The sequence below is a fragment of the Schistocerca cancellata genome, chromosome 9, assembly GCF_023864275.1.
Source record: "Schistocerca cancellata isolate TAMUIC-IGC-003103 chromosome 9, iqSchCanc2.1, whole genome shotgun sequence".
In the NCBI taxonomy this organism is placed as follows: Eukaryota; Metazoa; Arthropoda; class Insecta; order Orthoptera; family Acrididae; genus Schistocerca; species Schistocerca cancellata.
Window position 1 is genome coordinate 397,146,057 of NC_064634.1, and position 20,633 is coordinate 397,166,689.

The 20,633-nt window shown below is 41.0% G+C and overlaps 1 protein-coding gene across 2 annotated transcripts in view; it reads left to right on the forward strand.

Annotated features, from left to right (window-relative positions):
• Positions 1-13: 13 nt before the first annotated feature.
• The window catches only part of LOC126101569 (palmitoyltransferase app), a 140,097-nt gene continuing 119,477 nt past the window's right edge, over positions 14-20,633 (forward strand). For both annotated transcript variants that reach the window (XM_049912217.1, XM_049912218.1), the window contains exons 1-2: positions 14-426; positions 500-660. In XM_049912217.1, the coding sequence (XP_049768174.1) occupies positions 188-426; positions 500-660 (400 nt within the window). In that variant the 5' untranslated portion in view covers positions 14-187. The remainder of the gene's footprint in view (positions 427-499; positions 661-20,633) is intronic.

Below are 20,633 nucleotides of genomic sequence, written 5' to 3' on the forward strand. Positions count from 1 at the left end.
TTTGCTGCAAGTTCGAGGCATGTTTAAAGTGAAAATGGGCTATGGTTGTCGTGATGGAGTAAAAATGAAATACGATCTAACATGAGATTCCATAAGCAACAGAAGAGCTATAATGGCATTTAAATAGTGCCAAGCTGATTATTTCTTGTCATGTGCCCCTGGAGAACCGTAGCTTAGTTCAAAACTAATGGTCAAGGACCATAACCACATCTATCAACCTGTCCTCACAGAGTCACCAACTGGACCATCTTGTCAGTCCACTGACGAGGTTAAAAAAATGCCTCATGTTACACGGAAATGGGAATCATTTCCAGGGAAAAATCGGTTCTGCTGCGATGGACGAATAATGATGGCACCACAGACTGGCGTCTTTTACATTACTCTCATCCTTATAGTGGGAACTAGCGCACTGTTTTTTGCATTCGAGTAAGTAAAAACTTTTATGACACAGGATACCTCATCACAAGGGAGGCATTTCATGAAATGTTATCTTTTTCAGCTGCCCGTACCTAGCAACGAATTTGACGCCAGTAATACCCATCATCGGAGGAATCCTATTTATTTTTGTCATGTCAGCGTTACTCCGCACAAGCTTCAGCGATCCTGGTGTAATACCAAGGGCCACACCCGACGAAGCAGCCTACACAGAAAAGCAAATAGGTGTGTGCATTTCTTTCAGTCGTAGTCTATAGACTGTTGTCATGTCACTCAATATTTCAGACGCCTATTACCAGTAGTTGTTTTGTTTGGCTGCGGTAAAATCAGTTATGTACGAAACTCTGTTTGTACCTTTTGTACACTTCTGGTTAACAATCAACATTTGTGGGATATAATTCGGTTTCACATGCATGTGGGACATTTAGTCTCGCCGATGAGGGAAGTTTACTGGACAGTTGTTAAAGAAATATGTTTTAGCTTATAGCTATACTGCAGTCCATTGTAAGTTTGTCATTTGTACAGAGAAACAGGATTATAAATAGTGTATCTTTCAAGTTCCTCAATGTCTTCCACCTTAATTTATAAAATTAACTCCGTCGACACCAAAGTATCGGAAATAGCTGAACAGGTTGTGTAATCTTTCATTTGTTACATTTTTCCATCTGAATTGTGGTTCTGAGAATTCATTATGATACCCACAAGCCCATAACTTTATCTTTTTCATAAACTAAAATAATGGATCCAGGTCTAATACAGATGTTTCATTTTATTAGAGATTTGGCCTTCAAATTTGTTTTTATGAGTCATTTTATTAAGTTGAATTTTTGAATAAGGAAGCTTAAGATTTTTTTACAGCTGGCTTACATTAATCACTTATTTGGATGGAATATGAATTTCACAGACATTGTAACAAGCAGTATTGGACGTCTTTAAACTATCCTTCAAAATATCAGACAGCAAAATGCCATTAGTATGGAATTGGGTCAACTGAACTTTGCGATACCGAGTATTGACTTTGTCCTGAATGGAATGGTGAAATGCTATGTGACAACATATGTGCATGAACTGAAAGAGAAGAGAAGAGAACAAAACACCAATAATATTTCTTCTCCATCTATATTAGATTTTGAAATGTAGATTGTGGTGAGAGAATGATCCATGACATAGTACAAAGTCTAGGTTTGGCCAAAAGGTGATTGACTAATACTTGAAGGCACTGGATATGAATGTAAACTCTTAGACGTGATGACATACTGATCTGCAGCCAGAGTTCTAGGTTAGATTAAAAGGTGACAGTTTGATTGTGAGTTGGCAAAACAGTATCTGAACACTTCAGTTAATCTATAGAACCACCACCAGAGATGTATTAATATGTTTACATGACTTAACATTGTTAACAGATTAAAACACAGACTCAGCCCTTACCTTTGTTGAATGATGCTTTTATTGGCTAAACCCTCGAGACTGTACTTGTAACCCACTTTCACAGCTTTTTATACTACCAGTATCACTCTTGTGCATTCCACATTCCTCAGAAATTTTACAACATGATTTGATGGATTAACACTCCTGGTGGATAGATGGTTTTGCCACAGCATGAGGTCATGTCTTGAATGCATCTTCCACTCTGTGGTGAGGTATGCATTGTTGTGAAACTTTCACAGATCAAACAGCTCCCAAACTCTAGCTACAATATTTCACTGCTATGCCCTTTCTGTCAGGAGTAAATTTTATGATTATTTTGGATTGTGGGAAGTAAATACGGGCAGGCAGTATTTGAGCTGTTAAGGGAGGCAATGGACAAGCCTGGGGAATCAGACTAGCTAAGAGCACCATCCATAAAAGGCAAGGATCCATGTTTGAGTCTATCTACATTTACAGCCATAATCTGCAAATTACTGTGAAGTGCACAGCTGAGGATATTTATCTTTCATCATATGTTATGTTTTCTCCCCATTCCGTTTGCATACAGAGCGTGCAAAGACTGCCGGCTTAAATTTCTGTGTGTGTGCTGTGCTCAGTGTGATGATTTCTTCATCGATCCTATGGGAGTGATATGTAGGAAGCTCTCATCTAATCCTAAATTTCTCTCTTAATATTGGTCCTTGGAACTAGGCTATGTAAATAGGGTTTCACATAGAAGTTGCCATCCATCTTCAGACATCTGCTATTTCAGTTTTTTCAGCATTTCTGTGATGATGCCCTCCCGTAGGTCAAACAAACCTGTAACCATTCTTGCTGTCATTTTCTGTATACACCCAGTACCTTCTGTTAGTCCTTTTGGTATGCGCCCCTTACACTTGCATAATTTTATAATTTTCTAAGACTCATCACTCAAGTGTTTAGTAAGCCATCTCCTTTGTAGACTGATTGCAGTTTTCAAGTATCCTGTCAGTGAATTAATGTATAGTAACAATCCATTTCATATCCCTATGAATTGACTGACTGCAATTGTGACATGTAGGTATTAGTCATAGGACACTAATTTCTGTGTTTTGTAAAGTGCACACTTTTACATTTTTCAACATTTATTGCATCCTGACAAATGTTTACTTCCTTGGAATCGTATCAACTTTTACTCAATATTTGTGCAATTTTTACAAACACTAACCTACTTCATTATATATGACTGTACCATCTGAAAAAGGTCTGGGTTAAAAGAGGAGCAAACATATCTGCAAACTCTGTAAAGAAACTGTTAAAAATTCCATGAGGGCTTGGGGAGATTTCAATTTTATGAATTTCAGCTGCTTCTCATGACATTATTATTGTCATATAACAAGTAGAAGAGAGTGCAAATCTTAAAGAAAGCTACGGTCGCAGGTTCGAATCCTGCCTCGGGCATGGGTGTGTGTGATGTCCTTATGTTTGTTAGGTTTAAGTAGTTCTAAGTTCTAGGGGACTGATGACCACAGCAGTTAAGTCCCATAGTGCTCAGAGCCATTTGAACCTTAAAGAAAGGTCAACAGTGAAATACAATATGTGGCACTGAAAGAACATTTGTTACGAGCACCAACATACAGCCAGAACAGAACTGAACTCCTGGAGAGTGTGTGCAGCTATCTATGCAATCATCAAATATTCCAGAACACTCAAAAGTTACAAACATAAAATATATTGAGAACCTTCCGTAAATGATAAATACGAACATGACAAATAATTGGATATTTGACTGTTTTCTGGAAACCATCTGAAATTGTTAATCACATTATTTTATGCTCATAACATGCTTTTCTTTCCATGTGAATTTCAGAATTAAAAGGAAATGAAATTCAAATAATTTGGAAGTTTGCTAAAATGCTCCATTTGAATCGTGATGCCTGTGACATAACCGATTAGCATGCTTCTCCTACTGTCATAAAGCTCGATCACAGTACTATCTTGTTTTGGAAATTACATTTCGGAAATGGGTTACAGACGATGTGTAGTATCACATCGTACAAATATAGCTATAAAAACTCCTGAAAAGTTGCTTTTGAGTGTTTGAAAGAATGAGAAGATGCATAAAATTTGGATATAACTTGTTCGTAGAAATCCATATGAGATAGTGGTCACTGCATGCGCTTATTTCTACGAGGATCATTTGATGTAAATAAACACTCTACATGAACGCATTGTCACTTGTTGCGTATCAGGTGGCATGCTGTATTTCTTGTGTAGTGTTTGCAAGATTGATCCTGTTTTGGAGCAATTTTTTCCCCCCCCGTTCTCTTCACAAATATTACTGTCTTCTTAAGTTTACATTATTTTTGATACAGCTATGTAAGAGCTTAAAATTCTATATCATATTACATTTTAATATTGTTTTCATTTATTAGCTTCGTTTCTGATCAATTTGAGATGAACCACAAACGTGGTGTTAGGAAACTGGATATCATGCCTTGATGTAGCTTTTTTCCTGAAGAGTCGGAGAAACCATTTAATAATGTCTGGCCTTATTATGCTTTCCAAAAAAGACATTGCAAACAGTAATTTTTTGCTTCAACTGTCTCCATTGAACTTGTCATAAAGCTGTAAGATTTTGACAATGAGAAAAACTGAAAATTGCTTGGAACCCATGAGGAAATGTAATAAGACTACGACATTATAATAAAATGAAAGTTGGTCTCACTTTTAAGTAAGTGCTTAAAAGCACTTTAAAATTGAAGTGTCCAGGAGGTGAGTTCTGTTCTGGCTGTATGTTGGTGCTCGTAACGAATGTTCTTTCAGTGCCACATATTGTATTTCACTGTTTGAGCAGCAGTTATGTATTCATGTGGTCAAAACGGAGACACCGTCATGTCGACGTTGTACCTGTGGAGCAAAAAGAAAATGGTGTGAAACCTGTAATGTCTTGTTCTCTTTGCTGTATGTGGATATCATGACGTGCAAGGTTGTACCCCAATCTCTCTGTTCGACATCAGAAAACCTAAAAATCAAATTGCCAGTGTCGTAAGTTCTGTGAGATGTTCGTTTGTGGGTGGTGGGCATTTGTCATCCTGTGGATGAAGTTGCTATGTGAAATTCCCTCTGGTACTAGTCTCGACCAGAAAACTTTTCCATGATCAGAGATCACTATACAGCATGCTCTATGCTTGAAAATGATGCGTTCTACAAATAACACTGCAGTGTTCTGAGCGTCGGCAGTCAGCATAGTGTTTGTGACCGCGCAGTGGGTGAGAAACTTAGTACAGACTATTAGCCATCAATTTCTGTTTGTAAGCTTCAGGAATGTCTTCAAGAGGTTGATTCCAATTTGGTGGAATTGTGATGCTGCAGGCAGAATTGGTGTCAGGTGCTTCAGAGATAACTTCAACATGTGCTTCCATTGTTGACATTCCGAACAAATCAGTAGAGACCTGACCTGCAATATCTGCATCTAATTTGGTCTAGAGCCTTCATGAATCCCAAGTGACCAGATCATGGGAAAGGTTTGGGATAGCTGGCCTTAATTGAGCTGTGGTTATGAGCTTCATCGTATCATAGCTTCTCTTGTACTATGTTCTGTGTATTAATTGGAGCTCTCCTTTGATTGGTTCCTCATTGTTCGAAGTTTCTGTGGTTTTCAGCAAAGCTGGGTCTGGTACCTGGTGCTGGGTCAGACAATGGGTTGGCGTTCGATGCCAGTGGCATAAAGCTTAGTTGCCGGAGTCTGTTCTTCCTGTAGCGTTCCTGGTGGAATTGATGTTAAAGATTGATACGCCTCTTCTTCAACACATTTTATTACATCCTGACTTACAGGGTCGACATTCATGGGTGCTATTTCTTGCTTATGTGACACAATAGTTCTGGCTGCTATGAAGTTCTGTATCTCTTCTCTTACAACCTGGTTTATGATACAGCCGAGGTCATGGTAATCTTTCACAGCTGCCATAAGGATGATCCCCCCCTGCAGGCCTGGGGGTTAGAATAGGCCCGAGGTATAATAGGCCCAAGGTATTCCTGCCTTTCATAAGAAGCGACTAAAAGGAGTCTCACATCTTTCGGCCTTTGTGATGGTCCCCTGTCGGGTTTGACCTCTGTTTCTCAAAATTTTCTTGAAGAGCGAGCCAATTGGGGAAGAGCACCTTACATAGTTCATCATGTCGATTGTGCATTGAGATCTATAGCTCGCTTTCTCGTCGTGGCATTGCAGTTCCGTTCATCCTCCATCTCTTGAGCGAGGACACCTTCCTGTGTGCGTTTTCCTTCACCCACTATGCAGTGTCATTTTCTGCACAACGAGGACCATGGAATTCTTTGCACCTCGTATCCATCATGGTAGCAAGTCCATTGTGGTGGGACTGCCATGTACCCTCTCAGTTGTAGCCCCCTGACTACACAGGGATGGCTCTGCTGATGCCTGCACCGTTAACTCCCCACATATGCCAAGCAGCAGATGCCCATCACCCTGGGGTGTCAGGACTCCTGGCAATGGCCATCCTGCCAGGTGGCCTTTGCTGCGGCTGGCTGGTGCCCGTGGGGAGGGCCCCTGGTCAAAGTGGGTGGTGTCAGGGTGGAAGATGTGCGATGAAGCATAATGTGTCATCACTTACTGATGATCAAACACCAGCAGTCTCTAAGTGTTCCAAGTCTCAGTTCAGTGCAAGACTGTCAGGGTCAGTCTTGATAAAAATGGCATCCTCTGCCCAGTCACAGGCATTACTCGCTTGCGACAAGCTGGAGGATGTTTCCGTTACCATCAAGCCTCATAAGAGCTTAAATATGGTGCAGGGTATTATATTCCACAGGGACCTTCTTTTGCAGTCTGACAATGAGCTGCATGCCAACGTAGAGCGACGAGGAGTTCATTTCATCCGGCACATCCATCGGGGTTCGAGGGATAATTAGTTTTGCCACCAGTGCCTTCATCTTGGCCTTCAAGGGTAACATATTACCCGAGAAGGTCAAGGTGATGGTCTACCGCTGTGATGTCAAGCCATATATTCCTCCCCCAATGTGATGCTTTAAGTGCTGGAAGTTTGGCCTTATGTCTTCCCGCTGTACTTCCAGCATCACATGTCGAGATTGTGGACGCTTATCCCATCCCAGTACTCCATGTGCCCTGCCTCCCATCTGTGTCAACTGTGGAAACCATCATTCCCCTTGCTCACTAGACTGCGGGATTTTACAGTGAGAAATGAAAATCATGGAATACAAGACCCTGGACTGACTGACCTAACTGAGACCAAGAGGAAATTTGAGAGCCTACATCCTGTGGCTATGACTGTTGTGACTTCGCAAGACTGCCAAGTCACTATGTGAGGATGCCGAAATGCACGCGCTTAGCTCACGCAGGCTTGCGTGAGGTCTGGAACAGTGTAAGGTAGTTAATATAGCAAATAAAGTACGTAGTTGATGTAATACTTAACTTTATTCCATAATTGGAGAACATCGGTCTTGATGATACATAAGTGCAATCTCAATATACTGGTAATGGCGCCTTGCTAGGTCGTAGCAATTGACGTAGCTGAAGGCTATGCTATCTATCATCTCGGCAAATGAGAGCTTATTTGTCAGTGTAGCTTCGCTAGCAAAGTCGGCTGTACAACTGGGGCGAGTGCTAGGAAGTGTGTCTAGACCTGCCGTGTGGCGGCGCTCGGTCTGCAATCACTGACGGTGGCAACACGCGGGTCCGTCGTATACTAGCGGACCGCGGCCGATTTAAAAGCTACCACCTAGCAAGTGTGGTGTCTGGCGGTGACACCACAATGACCACCTCTTATGCCGCCACTACAAGAACAGTTGCAGCCCCATCAGCTCAACAAGTTCCAGTCGGCTTTCAGAGCTGGAAGACTACACCTGCCCCCTTGATGGTGGGGGGCACTTCCCTCCGTGTTGCTCCAGCACCACCAACTTTGGGAGCTCTGTCCCCCCAATCTTAGGGGACAACAGTCCCCACTTCCCAGCTGGAGAAGTGTAAGTCTCCTTTGGCTCCTCTCGCAAGGAAGGTATCCCTCTGGTCACTCCCTTCTCAGATTTCTGCTAGTGGGGAAGATGTCGATGACACCCGTCAGTGGCTGAAGTGCCCAAAAGTAGTTGGTTGGCTGGTTGTAGGGCTTCACACTCATCCTCAGTCCCGGAGACTGAATCAGTGAAGCCCTCCCAGCCAGGGAACCCGTGGATCAATGAGAGAAATTGAGAATGAAGACCCCCAAGACCAAGGGAATGGCAGTGGCACCCACACCACCGCTGCCTACAAGCCCTGCATCTGAGGATGAGGTGAAGATTGTGGCATCTGCTGAGGACCTAGATCTCGCCAGACCTTCAGACACAGTGGATATAGCCTGTTCAGGAAATAAATTGGTAGCAGCAAGTGACCCTGTGGTGTAGACTACCTCATTGAGTCTCACGATAACGTCATCCTCCAGTGGAATTATGGCGGTTTTTCCCACCACATGACTGAGCTATGGCAGCTGTTAAGCTTTACACCTACTTTCTGCATTGCCCTCCAGGAAACCTGGTTCCCAGCAATGTGAACCCCTGCTCCTCGCAGCTATAGGGGATATTACAAGAACAGTAGCAAATATAATAGTGTGAGGTGGAGTTTGCGTTTATGTCCTGTACTCAGTATGTAGTGAACCTGTGCTCCTTCAAACCCCTCTTGAAGCTGTGGCTGTCAGGACATGGACAATGCAGGAAATAACTGTCTGCAATGTATACCTTCCTCCAGATGGTGCAATACCCCTGAACATATTGGCTGCACTGATTGATCAACTCCCTAAACCTTCTTACTTTTGGGAGATTTTAATACCCATAACCCCTTGTGTGGTAACACCGTGCTTACTGGCCATGGCAGAAATGTCGAATATGTACTGTCCCAACTCAACCTCTACCTCTTAAATACTGAGCTGCCACACATTTCAGTGTGGCTCATGGTAGTTACTCTGCCATGGATTTATCAATTTGCAGCCCAGTACTCCTCCCATCTATCCACTGGAGAGTAAGTGATGACCTGTGTGGTAGTGACCACTTCCCTATCTTCCTGTCACTCTCCCAGCATCATGCCCACAGACGCCTACCCAGACGGGCTTTAAATAAGGCAGACTGGTTTGTCTTCACCTCTGCTGTCACTGTTGAATCTCCCTCACATGGTGCTATTGATGTTGTGATTGAGCAGGTCTCTACAATGACAATTTCTGCAGCAGAAAATGCGATCCCTCATTTTCTAGGGTGCCCCTGGCAGAAGACAGTCCCTTGGTGGTCACTGGAAGTTGCTGAGGCAATTAGAGTGTCGACGAGCTCTACAGTGACATAAGTGGCACCCTTCCCTAGAGCACCTAGGAGCCTGTAAGTGGCTCCGTGCCAGAGTTCACCTGCTTATAAAATGATGGAAAGAGGAGTGTTGGGAGAGGTATGTGTCAACCATTGGGTGCCATATGTCACCTTCCCAAGTCTGGACGAAGATCAGACATCTTTTTGAGTACCAGCCCCCAACAGCTGTCCCTGGTGTCAGCGTCAGTGGTGTGTTATCTGCCAAAGCAAACGCGATTGCCAAGCACCTTGCTGAGCACTATGCTTGAGCCTCTTGTGTCGGAGAACTACCCCCCAGCCTTTCGCACCCTCAAATGGCAGATGGAAAGGAAAGTAGTCTCGTTCACTACATGCCACAGTGAACCCTATAACACCCCATTTACAGTGTGAGAGCTCCTCAGCGCCCTTGCACATTGCCCTGACACAGCTCCTTGGCCGGATTTGACCCACAGTCAGATGTTTAAACATCTGTCATCTTACTACAAGCAATCTCTCTTCGTCATCTTCAACTGGATCTGGTGTGATGGCATCTTTCCATTGCAGTGATGGGAGAGCATCATCATTCTGGTGCTAAAACCCGGTAAAAATCTGCATGATGTGGATAGCTATTGGCTCATCAGCATCACCAGTGTTCTCTGTAAGATGTTGGAATGTATGGTGTGTTGGCGGTTGGGTTGGGTTGGGTTGGGTCGGTTCGGGTCCAGGAGTCATGTGGCCTACTGGCTCCATGTCAGGGCGGCTTCCGCCAGAGTTGCTCTGCCACTGATAATCTTGTGTCCCTCGAGTCTGCCATCTGAACAGCCTTTTCCAGACGCTAACATCTGGCTGCCATCTTTTTTGACTTGTGTAAAACATACGACACAACGTGGCCACATCATATCCTTGCCACATGTATGAGTGGGGTCTGCAGGGCCTGCTCCTTATTTTTATCCAAAACTTTCTGTCACTCCGTACTTTCCGTGATCAAGTTGGTGTCTCCCACATTTACCCTAGAATTAAGGAGAATGTCATTTCACAGGGTTCTGTATTTAGTGGCTGTCAATGGCCTAGCACCAGCTGTTTTGCTGTCAGTCTCTCCTTCTCTGTATGTGGATGACTTCTGCATTTTGTATTGCTCTTCCAGTACTGGTGTTGCTGAGTGGCGCCTACAGGGAGCCATTCGCAAGGTGCAGCCATGGACTCTAGCACACGGCTTCCAGTTTTCAGCTGCAAAGTTGTGTGTCATGCACTTCTGTCAGTGTTGTACCATTCGTCCAGAACCTGAACTTTATCTTAATGATGATCCACTCACTGTAGTGGAGACGTATCGATTCATAGGACTGGTTTTCGGTGCTAAGTTGATTTGGCTTCCTCACCTTCATAAGCTTAAATGGAAATGCTGGCAGCACCTCAATGCCTTCTGCTGCCTGAGCAACACAAAGTGGGGTGCAGGTCACTCTATGCTGCTGCAGCTCTACAGAACCCTTGTTCAATCCCGCCTTGACTATGAGAGTCTGGTTTACGGTTTGGTGGAACCCATCAGTGTTGCGTTTCCTCGACCCACTGTGGTGTTCGCCTAGCAATGGGAGCTTTTAGAATGCGTCCAGTGACCAGTGTCCTGTTGGAGGCTGGAGTGCCTCCATTGAAGATCTGACGTGCACAACTGCTTGCGCCAGTTATGTTGCACACATTCGTAGTTCTCCTGAGCATTAGAATTATTGTCTTCTTTTCGCACCCACGGCAGTTCATCTCCTGCATTGGCGGCCTTGGCGAGGACTCAATGATTGCAGTTCGCGTGCGATCCCTTCTCTCCAAACTGGAGTCCTTTCCTTTACTACTTGAACTTGAGGTCCATTCATGTACACTTCCATGGTGTACACCTTGGTCGAAGCTTCGTGTGGACCTTTTGTGTGGCCCTAAGGACTCCATTAACCCCGCCACTCTCCGCTGTCACTTCCTCTTGTTCCTTGATCTGTTCCGGGGCTCTGAAGTTGTTTACATCGATGGCTTGATGGCTGATAGTAATGTTGGCTTCGTATATGTCCACAGAGGCCATATTGAACAGCATTCCTTGCCCACTGGCTGCAGTGTATTCACTGCAGTGCTTGTGTCCATATCTCGTGCACTTCAGTACATCCTTTTCTGTTCTGGTAAGTCGTTTCTTTTCTTTTCTGGTTCCCTGAGCAGCTTACAAGCTATCGACCAGTGCTACCCTCGCCATCCTTTGATAGCGAACATCCAAGAGTCCATCTCTGCCCTGGAACAGTCCAGTCATTCAGTGGTGTTTGTGTGGACTCCAGGACATGTTGGAATCCCAGGCGACAAACTTGTTGACTGGCTGGCCAAACGGGCTATGCGGAAACCGCTGCTGGAGATAGGCATCTCTGAAACTGACCTGCGTTCTGTCTTATGCTGCAAGGTTTTTCAGCTTTGGGAGACGGAGTGGCATAACAGTATGCACAACAAACTGCGTGGCATTAAGGAGACTGCGAATGTGTGGAATTCTCCCCTGCGGGCTTCTCGCATGGAATCAGTTGTCCTTTGTTGACTCTGCATTGGCCATAGGTGGCTCACACATGGTTACCTCCTCCGTCGTGAGGACCCACCTCAGTGTCGCTGTGGCTCCCAAATTACAGTCATCCACCTCTTGCTGGTCTGCCCACTTTTAGCCGCTCTGCAGCAGACTTTTAACTTTCCCAGCACCCTACCTTTGGTGTTGGGCAACAATGTCTCAACAGCAGCTTTACTTTTACGTTTTATTCCTGAGGGCGAGTTCTATCATTTGATTTGAGTTTTAGTGCATGTCCCTTGTCTCTCTGTGTCCTTCACCCTAGGGCTTTTTGGGTGGAGGTTTTAATGTGTTGCAGAGTGGCTGGCTTCTGCTTTTTTATTCTCATGATCAGCCAGCCATGATAATCTGCTTTTTTGTTTTTAATCTCTTCTCCCTGTTTCTTGTGTCTCTCTGTGGTGTTCTTGCCCTGTTTTGTCCATTGTAGTGTTTGTTGTCCTTCTGTCATTCTGCTGGGTCTTCCTTTCTCCTGTTATTGTGCCGTACATCATCTGTGCTTTCTTATTTCCCTTGGGTAATTGTTCTACTGGGAACAAGGGACCAATGACCATCTTATTCCACCACTTTTGTTTCCATCATCGTGGTAATTCTTCTAGGTTTTCGCCATTTCTATCATTACTTCTCTGAGCTCATACCAGTTTCCCATCTTCTTTGTGTGAGGCTTTTTAATGAACTTGTTTCTGTCGTTTGAAAGAAATTTCGTGTCAATTCTATGGACTTTTTTAATTTTGGGGTTTGGTTTTTTAGGTAGAAAGTTGACTTTGATATCTATTAAAAAGGAAAGAGGTCTGAGTCTATGCCTAGTCCTCTGCTGACACATACGTTAATGATTTTTCTATGGTTTCGTTTGGTCATTTCTATGTGAGCCAGTTGATATGGTCTTAAATGTGTATTAGGAGAAGCCCAGGAATCCTTTTTACTTGGCAATTTTCTTAAAAAGGTTGGCATTAGTCTTAAGTCGAATTGTCTGCAGAAGTTGATGAGCCTTTCTCCATTCTTATTGGTGTGTTTGTGTTTAGGATAATTTCCTACTATTGCCTTATATTCCTCTTCTGTCAAACTGTGCATTGAAGTCTCGTACGAGTACTTGTATGTGGTGCTTTATTACTTTTGATGTCTCATTTTCTAGTGTTTCCCAGAATTGTTAGACCTTTTCTCGATTTTCTTCTGTTGTCATTGTTTGGTAGGTGCATGTTCATTTATGATGGTATGGCCCTTGTTCGCAGGTCTAAATGAGAGAAGTGACATTCGATATGATGGAGACACAAAATTTTTTATGGATTATGTTAGATTCTTTTTGGCCATGAAAGCCGTTCCAAGTATATTGATTTTCTATTTATTCTTTGTGGTTGGTTTCCTTTTATAAGTCCTTTAGCCCTCTGATTCAAATGCATTCTCATCTCTGTATCTGGTTTCCTGAAGTGCTAGTAGGAATGTGTTGCATCTTTTTAATACATCTGTCAGTTGTTTAAGTTTCCCAGCCTTTAGTAAAGTATTGATGTTCAATGTGCCTATCAGATGTTTTTTCTTAGGCGAGAAGCACTGATTCTTCCTTACATGATGTTCCAGGCTTTCCAGAATCTGGTGGCCTACCTGCATTGCTGTTTCCAGTGGTGAAGCATTGTTTGCCTCCTGGAGAACTTTTTCATTCACTGTTTACCATCATGTCTTCATTGAAAGTAAATTGGGAAGGGGTGTTGACGAGGTGGGTCTTAACAGACTGCCTTTCATAGCTGACCACTTTGGTAACGGACTCTACTGATTTATGCAGCTGCCATCAACATGTAGGCAGGTACTGATGACATAGCTGCTTGTTAAGAGTCAGATGCGATGTAGATCTTTGTTCTGCTTGGTGGCAGTTGTGCTTGGTGGGTTCCCTCTTCAGCTAGATCTGCCATATTGAGGTCTGTGCTATCTGCCTCTACTACAACTGAAGTATCAGCTGTCTGGAGAAAATTACTTGTCCACCTTTTTTGGCATTGAGATTAATATTTCCATCCACCACAGAAACCATTGATTTTCTTCACCTTGCATTGATTGTCTGTATCATTGAGTACTGAGGACCCTGCCACATCAAGACTTATTTCTGTTTAAATATGCCTGGAATTTAAATAATTGCATTAACAGTATTTGTACAGTAAACAACAAATGCGCTTGGTCGAAAGGAAAATGCAGTAACGTTAATTGTGTGTGTTTGGCGTTTAATTTCAGAGCCAAATTCCAAAAATATGCGAGAAACTGGGGTACTCTGAAAGGTAATCTGATTATTCTAAAAAGAATATACTACAAAACTATAAAGACCTAAATAAAATGTGATGATTACAATTCTCAAACATCTTTCCATGGAAGATGATCATAGTTATGCTTTCTTCCGGTAACAGTTTAATAAGTTCTAGACCCTTCCGGATCAGATTTTGCTGCAATAATGCGACAGTTCTGTAAAAAAAGATTACAGGTATTCTGTTTCTTAAAAATTTGCATTTAATGAAAGAAGTAATTTTCAGTTCTTTTACAGTTGCACAAGCAGTCATTTTTGGTGTGAAAGTTAGGAGTAGTCTTTCAGTAAAAACACAACCAGCTACATTTGTTCCTTCAGACTTTGCTAAGAGATTGTTTTGTCCTTTCTGGACAGATTTTAAATGGACACGCTTCAGTTATTGGATTTTTGTCCCAGAAAGTAGGTTCCTAAAATGGTATGGCTGTCAGTTTTACTAGGTATACTCCCTTGACTTAGTATTCTATCCCTCTAAAAAAAAGTATTTCGCAAATTAGACAAAAAAGGTAACTAATGATTAGGGCTCAGATTTTAATTACCTAAAAAACAGTGAAATATGCAAGCATTTATGACCTAAAACTTACATAAATATGACCTTAAAAAATAAAATATGACTTAATAGAAGTTTGTTTAAAGCATTCTTGTTTGTTTATTAAATTTTTTATTCACCATAAAGTAATACAAAATTCACTTCTCAAAATATTGTAAGCATAGTTCTTTATTTCTGTAGGGTTTGTGGCTAATTTACACCTATTTTTTGAATGTCTGAATGTTTTCTTTTCTAAACACAAAGTACAGTGAAAAGATCATCTGTCGAAACAGTAAAACAATGTTTTTATTTCTACATAGTATTTAAAGCGTTTCACATTATTTAATACTGTATGTCAATCTTCAGTATCTACAAAGTTGCACTGATTCACAAGGTGCATTTTCAGGTTTTCCACCGTCAAAGATCTACGGTTGTCGTTGAGGATAGTTTTGTACCTGGGAAAGCTCCTCTCCACTCTACAAGACATCAGTGGAGCATATTTGAAGGCAGCCAGGTCACTGGAGTTCAGCTTTGTTTCCGTATCTTCAAAGACTGTCGCTAATTTTACACAGTGTAGAATATCCAGGATTCCGTTGGAGAACACTTTGCAATTTGGTTTTCACTTTGTCAGCCACATGACCACGAGCTTGACCCAACTCACTCCGCACATGTTGCACAATACTCGAGGCCTCACATAACTGAGTGCCAACAGCTTCCAGTCATTTGATGGCTTTTGATAGCACTGAAAAATTGGCGTTGATGTATGCCAAGTTTCGAGACAATATATCTGTAAAAACTTCTTTCACAGTTTTGATAACACTTGATTCATAGCTATCAAGCTCACAGAAGATTGTATTTATTTGGGTGTAGTTGCTGCAGTAATACTGAGCAGCATTAAGCCAAGAACCCCATCGTGTAAGAACAAGTTTAGGTGGGAGGGGCGTTGAAGGTTCTTGTTCCTTGAATTTCTGCACCCGTAGCGGAGCCTTCACATAGGTTTTCTTGCCACAGGAAATTAATTTGTCCACATCAGGGTAATTTGATCGCACCTCTTCGGCAATTCTGTGCAACGCATGTGCAAAGCAAGTGGTGTACACCATACTAGGGTAGAGAATCTGAAGCTCTTTGGCTGCTTTAGCCTTATATGAAGCACCATCTGTTACAAGCAGCAAAACGTTGTCTCTTTTCACACCATCCGGCCACAGTAGCTTCAGAGAGTTGTCATACAAAATAGCAATCGTCAAATTGTTTACTCTATCGAGAGCTTCACACGTTAGTAGGAACATATCTCCAGGGCCATAAATTTTTAGAACACCAACAACATCATTTGCAATATATCGCCCACTACTACTGTAGTTTCATCTATCGACAGCCAGATCTTTTGCTCAGCAATAGTCATTCGTATTTTGTTGAACACATCATTGTAGCATACCGATAAATAGTTCTTTCTCAGTATAGATTCATATGGAACTGGATGTGCTGTGTACTTCTCCAAGAACAATTTGAAGCATGGATTCTTCAGCTTTTCCAATGGGATGTTGCAGGACACCATCATCTCACACAAATCCTTGCAGAATGATTACATGGTTGACGATTGACCTGTCTGTTCAAATAACAGCATTTGCCTGCTGTTATTTTCAGCACTTCGTTTCACACAGCTGCTGTGTTTAGCAGTATTACAGTGTTGTTGCACAGTAAAGCGAATTTTCTGCAGTAACTTTAACTTCACACAGTTTACAAAATAATATTTTCCCATCAGTACTAAAGAACTTCTCTCCAAATTCTTGAACATATCCTCCCAACTTCACGCTGTCGGAGGAGTTTGCTTTAGACATGTTGAACAAGGCAAAGGTTGTATTCAAACAGGTTACTGGGAACACCTGTATGACTGTGATGATTATTATGGCAGAAACTGCCTTTGTTGGCTCTGAGAGCGTATTGTCGACTCTGCGCAACAATGTTTTATGTTTGTGAAATGTTTGTTGTGGTACACCGATTTTCTGCTACAGTCCTGAGAAATAAAGCTGTGTACTAATTTACCTGTTTATCCTTCATAATTGCACGTTAAATATTGTCTCATGAGCAACATATTCATTTTCTTATTCGTGTGTCCTGTAAGATATGAGAAAAAGGATATATGCATTTTTTTGCAAAAGTTGATGGAAATATGACCTATTACATTAAAAGTTAGCCGCAGTATGACCTATTACTAAAATTTTTTGAAATACGACTTTATATGCACAATCAAAATACATTTTTCGACACTAAAATGCCTACATTTGTGTATAAATTGTTCTAAAATTCACCCTATAGTTCAGAAAAAGTATGACTTGTCATTAAAATCCGGGCCCTACTAATGCTAACTGTTCCTTTGCTTAGGATTGCTGTAATCCGCTTGATTGTAGAAAATCCATAAAAGTAAAAATGGCATTGTCAGCACAGTTGTTTCACATGTCTAGCAAGACCAATCGTGTAACATGATTTTGTTTATGTTTCTGTGGCATACCTCTGTGTTTCTGCAATTCAAGAGGACATACCATTTTCAGTCAGTACTGACTGTGACCTTTTGAGTGCTGCCATCTGTCAGGGATTATCTCTCACCGTATTGAGTACAGTTCCACAACACATATGTGTTTGCTGTAGCTGCTAGGATCATGAGAAAGAACAGTTTTGTTCTACCAATTCAGCTATTTCTCCTTCAGTGTAACATTTGCTGATATACACTTCGCTCTCATATGAAAACTGTCTTAATAATCTCTGATCGGAGGATGTAAGATGAGAATCAACAAAAGTAAAACAAGGGTTGTGGGATGTACTCAAAATCAGGCTATGCTGAGACACTAAAAGCAGTAGAGGAAGTGAGGAATGTTTTCACAAAATCTGACAACTATATAAAGCAAAGTTTTCAGGAAACATATTTTATTGAATTACTTGAACAGTATACATTCTGATGCCTTGCAAAATCATATTTTACAAATAAACTCTAGATAGACAATAAAATGGTGGAAAAACACTTCTATCTGCTTTCAGTTGTAAATAAAAAAAATGTAAAAATCATGACTTTTCCAAAACTGAATACCTGCAGGTTAATTTTTTTTATAGCAATAATGTTCTAGTTGATTTTAATGTACTGAACAAATAATTATTTAATAAATGGGTTCTTTAAGGTACTGTATTTCATTAGTTTCACTGTCATGTTCATGCAACAGTCTCTGGCTTCTTCTGGTAAAGTAACAAAAATTGTCTTCAGTTCCTTCACATCATCAGCTGTTTTGACACTTGCGTGGTGTCTAGGCTTTATTACAGTTGCTCAATCAATGTCCTTGAAAAAGCCTATGTTAGATTTCTTTACGTCAACAGTGATAGGAGAGGAAACGTATGTTGCGTTGACTCTGCAAATGGCACTAACCTTGTTGTTGTTTTTTTTCCTCACAATTTTGTTTGCAAGATTAAACTGGAAAATAGTAAGCTTTGATAAAAGCAATGGATTTGTCTCATTTAGAAGTACGCAAATGCATACATAAGTCATTTTTGCAAATTTCGTAGTTGTTGAGCTTTATGAAAACAGTTTACTGTTTTTCTATTTGGGCAGCAAAATAACTTAAGATGGCCTAAGTTGTGTGTACATAAAATGCAAACTGTTAGTAGAAAGAAAAGGTTATCTGTAAAAGGTAAACTAGATAAGTCTGTTAACACAGAATATAAATTTCAAAGTTATAAAGTCATTTAAGGAGTGAAGCCCTGTGCAGAAGTGAAACATTGACAGTAAGAATTCAGACAAGAAAGGTAAAGAAGCTTTTGAAATGCTTTGCTACAGATGACTGCTGAATATAAAATGGGTAAATCAAGTAACTAATGAAGAAATATTAAATCAAACTGGCAAAAAAAGGGGGGGGGGGGTTGGGGGTGGGGGGAGAAGAAAATTATGACCCGCAGTGTGGGAGTTAAAAATTACAGTGAGAGAGCAAAGGATGAACACAGTAACCAGGTTCAAATGGATGCAGCTTACAGTAGTTATACATAGTAGTAGTGGCTTATTCAGTATAGACTAGCACGGAGAGCTGCATCAGAACAGTCATCAGACTGAAGAAGAAGAAGGGGAAGAAGAAGAAGAAGAAGACGACTCTGTCACATGTTTTGCAACTCTTTGCTCTAGCCTTGTTTGTGCATCAATGAATCAGAATCTTTGTTTGAAAATTTATTGTGAATCTGTTGATGGCTGAAGTTTGTTAAATTTCTCACGCATGGCTTTGCCATCCCCACCTCTCCCCCCACAAAATCCCTAACTCCTTCTGTAAATATCTAAAAAGTTGTGTGAATTTTGGAATGTTGGAGCTTGGTATGTCATTCTGTGTGGCAAGTGTGTTTTAAACCTCTCAACAAGACTTGAAGTGTGAAATGAAGAGTACAAATAAAATCGGACACTAAAATTACAGAACCAGATAGATAGTTTGCCATTACATAAAAAAAAGAAATTTGTGCAATCTTCATCTTATTCAGTATCTTTTGAGTCAACCCTGAAGAATCCTGTTTAGAATAAAGAAACCTATTCATGCAAGCAATGTTTCTCAGTGGCTCTTATTGTGTCAGTTCAAACCAAGCAAGGTGACACAGACATTAATACAGTAAACTCATTTTCAGGTTTGAGGTTTAGGTCTCCATCCAGATATAGGATACCCTGGTGTCTGTGTGGTTTCATGATTTGCTCAGTTTAGGTAATGGCCTGACTTCTAGGATGGTTTCTTTAAGAAATTTATATCCAGTTCCTTTGCTTGCACTTGTCTAGCTGATATAGGTCCCTGTCTCCGATGACCTCTACAGAGCATTAAACTGTTACTTTCCTTCCTTTTACGTCAGATAAATTAATAATGGAAAAGCTCAAATTTTACTCTCAAAATAATATTGTGTAAATCTGAGAAGCTCCAGAATCTCTCCTACAGTTTAATAGAATTTATGTGATTGTACAGAAGTGCCATAATTGTCAATTCTGTGTGAAGTTGTTGTATTCACTTAGTATTATTTTGCTTACCTATAGCTTTGTGTTTTGAGTTAGCAAATGCGTATATTATCCATTGAGATGCAGCAGCATTTGATGGAAGAACAGCAACTGAAATCTGTGGATGCATCAGCAGTTTCTGGAACAGGAACCGAGTGCATCAAAAGAACAATGTGGGTTGTTAAAACTGCTGAACAAATGCCATGCCATGATATGTACCAGCATTTTTAGCATTCAAAAAATTCAAAGGAACACTGGAACATGCACCTGTGCAGTCTAGATAAACATTTCAAGGCATGCCCATTGACAGGCAACAACCACAAATGGTGGGCATACTTTCTGCTGTGGGTCAGCATTGACACATTTGACCTGCTAACAAACCTCTCTGGACAAAAGGACATCCATAGAGAAGAGAAAAATATTCTGAGCTGGTTAAGCACCTGTTGACCTCTTAAAGCAAAAGCGCATGTGCAGATGGTCACCTACAAATTTCTCAATACAAAAATGAAGTCTTCACCGGCATGAATAGTTTTTGGGATGTGAACTAAGGATTGCAGTTTCATAGATCAGATTAAATTTACTTTTTGTTCAATAGATGCACAGTGAGGAAATCATCAAGGATGAAGAATGTGCCAGAAAGCAAGAATACACAGTACATATTTACAAAGAAAAAGACATATCTAATATATCTGTCACAGTGAAATGGTCCTTAGAGATGTGCAGTAAAAAAAGAAAAGGAAAAAAAAAGAATAAAAAATCATCGTTTAAACGTACAATGAAGTAAGATGCATATGATAATTCTTAGGCTATTTTAGCCATTCATCATCAAAGAGAAAATCAGTTTGAACTCTCAGAACAGTCAAGGTTGTCATTGTACTGCATACCTCTCATGTAGAATTTGGTCCAGAGTATAACTGTCTTCACTGGATGAAGTTTTAAAGTCTGCTACTCAATACACTGTAATTACTAATCAAGGGTGAAAATATAAAAGGTTCCCTTGATATATATATATTTTTTAATGACCAGTTGCTACAAGTCCAGAAGTCCACATTCAAGAAGCTTGTCAAAAGAATCAAACCCTGATCTGGAAAAATATTGGTCTTGCCCAAAATGTGGAGTGAAACTTGAAATGAGT